Consider the following 3,313-nt stretch of genomic DNA (forward strand, 5'->3'; position numbering starts at 1 on the left):
CCACAGGCGCTTCCCGGTCAGCCGAGAGATGCATTCTTTACAGAGGTCTGCGGTCCACAAGCAGGGTTGGCTGCAGTGGCGCCTCGCTGGGCTCCGGCTGGCACCTCTGCTCTCCTTTTGGGAAACAGCTCTGCTAGTGTCATTTTCCAGTAGACCCCACCCCGCTCCTCGCCCCCTGTGATGGATCAGGAACAGCTGAGCCGATAGAGGCCTTCTTGGGACTTTTGAACCTGTGGGGAGGGCTTGGGACTCACTCCTCCTTGGAACAAAGCAGGCAAACCTCTCTGGCCAATGCGATGAAGGGAGCTGTCCCTGACCCACAGGGGACCCAGAGGGGTGGGGACAGCCCAGCCCGCCCTCGCGCTGGCCCCGGGCCCAGAGGGCACAGCGAACTCTCACGCTCCTCACCTTGTGGGTATCACCTGAGACCCTTCTCAGTGTCCCTGCCCAGACGAATGGAGGCCGTGAGGGCAGCACACAGCAGGGACATTCCCGGTTGTCCCACCACAGATGGAAGACCCCCCCAACGCCTCCACCCCTGCTGGCAGTGTCCCCGGGGACGGGCACCGATGGAGAGAACGCAGGCCGGGTGTACCAACCTTCCTGCTTTGGCTTCCCCAGGACACGGAGCACCTCGGCCTGTGTGGGGTTCTGGCCCAGCGCCCGCAGGACGTCCCCACACTGCCCGTACGTGATCTTCATCTCACACTTGGGCGTGCGGTCGTACAGCATGAAGGCTTCCTTGAACTCTGCGGGGAGAGGGCGTGAGCTGTGGGCTCCCCGCTCGCCCACACGGGCAGCAGGGCACTCAGACTAAGGACCCCAGACCCAACCCTGCATCCCCTGCGCTCAAGACGCCCACTCACCTTCAATCTGCTCCGGAGTAAACTCGATCTGAAAGGAAACCGCAGAGATTCTCAGCGCCTGGCTCAGAGGGCGGGCCAGGCCTGGTCCCCTCGCCGTCCCAACCTGACCCCACACTGCGGTCCAGCTTCCGCCCCCCCTGCCGCCAACATTGACACCCTCCTGCCTCTTTACTCTTCCCGACCTGTCGACCTGAGGGCCTTGGGTCTTTGGGGACCCAGCCCCTGATGCCTGGCGGGCCACATCTGGGGAAGGGATGAAGAGGGAGGCCAGGGGCCCTCAGTCTCCAGCGCAGGGTGGGCCTTACCTGATGCCCCTGGCCCTGGACAGGTGTACCTGAGGCCACAAAATCTGACCAGACTGGCTTTGCCATTCCACCAGGCCTGGGGCCCAGTGGGCAGGGCTGTCCACATGAATGAGAGGGGAGGCCTCGTTTCAGCAGGGCGCGTGTGTGTGTGTGATATGCGTGTGTGCATGCATGTGTCTTCATGCACGTGAGTATGTGCATGCGTTTGCCTGTCCCTCACAGAGCCCTCAAGGCTGGGCGCTGTCACTCACGTGGCCCTGCCTACACCTGGGTCTTGCACACTCCAACTCGTGGCCCCAAGGCAGCACCCCCTCCTGCAGCACAGCGGGGAGCCATGGTGGTGCTGCTGAGTGTTTGCTGAGGTCACATCGGGGCCACCTGAGGTCAGAAGGCCTCCTGGTTTCCCCCTCCTCACCCGATACCAGGTCTATTTTTATCACTGCAGTCTCTTGCCCCAAGGTCAAGGTCGCAGGAGGGAAAGGAGCTTGGGGGAGGGGGACAGGACTGGCACCTCTGCTGCTGCTGCTCCCTTGGGGCCCTGCTAACCTCCACAGTACAAACCAGTGAGAGGGTGCCCCACCTGATGGTCCTCCTGGCCCCTGAAAGCTGTCTGCCTCCCCCAGGAAGCCTGCCGACATCAGGTCCCCTAGGCTCTTGGCAAAGCCCCCTGCCCGTCACCTGCCACCCATGGGGGAGGGGCGGGGGGACACATGAGGGGCCTCACTGTTCTCTCCTCTTGGAGGGGAGCATGTGCCAAGCTCAGGTCTGGTGAGACTGGACAATGCCGCCGTGAGCCCAGGGTGATTGGACCCTCACCCGGGGGCCTGTGGAATGCAAGCCAGGGTCCTGGGATCTTCGGGGGTCAGGGAGCCAAGCCCAGGGCCTCAGCTTTTAGGTGAATGGTTCCCAGTGGCCTGTGAGGGGGGCTACGGCTCCATTCCACAGCCGAGGGCACCAAGCCTCAGAGCAGGGAAGAGATTCAAACTCACGTCCCAGGGACAATTAGAACCTCCAGGAAGGACCTCAAAGAGGAGCTGGGTCTGTGCAGGTGGCTGCAGGTCCTGCTGGGCTTGTGGGGAGAGTTTCCCCTTAGCCAGCAGCTGGTGTCACAGCAGCTGGGGTCCAGCCAAGAACAAGGAACAGGCAGGACTCAGGGCGCGTGTCGCTATGCAGATGCCACAGGTGGGAGTCATGGCTCGTCCTCCGAGTTTGGACTCTGAGAAAGGTTCCTGGGGCCTCCGGTCACAGCTCCGAGACCAGCTGCCTACATGACCTCCCCAGCCTGTGCCTCAATTTCCCCACCTAAAACCTGAGGCCCTCCCCACCCTGGGGCAAAGGCACCTTGGCAGGAGTGAGGTGACTCTGCCTGGGCAGGGGTTTCCCCAGCACCCCACCTTGTCCACCCTGGGGGATTTGGCATGGACTCGAGACCCCACGGCCGGACGAGGAGGATCCCTGCCTGGATACGGGGCTGGGGGCCTGCGGCTGCAGGAGTCCTCAAGGATGTGAGGTCCAGGGAGAAGGGCAAGGGAGAGTCAGTTTCCAAAACCACCGAAAAGACATCCGCTTCCGCGGCACTGGGGGCGTCCCGCTGCCGTGTGCCCGCCTCCCTCCCTCCCCAAGCCTGGAGCCCCCGGGGCTGGTCTGACCTCTGCACAGAAGCTTCCAACTTCAGCTCACTGATCGCTCTCTGGAGCCTGGCCTGCCACCCTGAGATCTACCTGCCTGCCCTGCCCTTCCTGAAACCCGGGCTCCTGCACTCACCTTGACCTTGGAGGGATCAAACTCTGGCTCCTTGGGGCGCTCAGGCTCAGGGGCAGCAGGAGCTGGAGCCGCCTTGGGGGCTGCTGCCTTTGCCTCTTCCTTCTTGGGCTCTGGCTTTTTGGGGGCCATGAAGGCTGTAAGCACAGAGAGGGGTGTGGAGAGAAGGAAGCAGAGAACAGGGTAGGTGAGCCTCCTTCGGTTGGCCTTTATCCTGCCTGAACACCTCAGGCCCCCAGCCCCACCCCCAGAGAGCACAATAGGGACAGGGCCATAAAAGGACATTGGCCAGGCTCAGGTGCTATTTCGGGGCCTGGGAAGGGCATTGTTCAGGCTCAGAACGGGTGGGGAGGGCTGTCCGTTCCTCCCAATCACCTGTTG

The 3,313-nt window shown here is 62.8% G+C and overlaps 1 protein-coding gene across 1 annotated transcript in view; it reads right to left on the minus strand.

The window, feature by feature from the left end:
- The window catches only part of MYL3 (myosin light chain 3), a 5,140-nt gene extending 1,995 nt beyond the window's left edge, over positions 1 to 3,145 (minus strand). The window contains exons 1-3 of the mRNA XM_011375317.1: positions 2,936 to 3,145; positions 867 to 894; positions 600 to 749 (exon numbers count right to left, since the gene is read on the minus strand). Of these exons, the coding sequence (XP_011373619.1) occupies positions 600 to 749; positions 867 to 894; positions 2,936 to 3,064 (307 nt within the window). The 5' untranslated portion in view covers positions 3,065 to 3,145. The remainder of the gene's footprint in view (positions 1 to 599; positions 750 to 866; positions 895 to 2,935) is intronic.
- Between the last annotated feature and the right edge of the window lie 168 nt (positions 3,146 to 3,313).

Source organism: Pteropus vampyrus, unplaced genomic scaffold, assembly GCF_000151845.1.
Source record: "Pteropus vampyrus isolate Shadow unplaced genomic scaffold, Pvam_2.0 Scaffold271, whole genome shotgun sequence".
In the NCBI taxonomy this organism is placed as follows: Eukaryota; Metazoa; Chordata; class Mammalia; order Chiroptera; family Pteropodidae; genus Pteropus; species Pteropus vampyrus.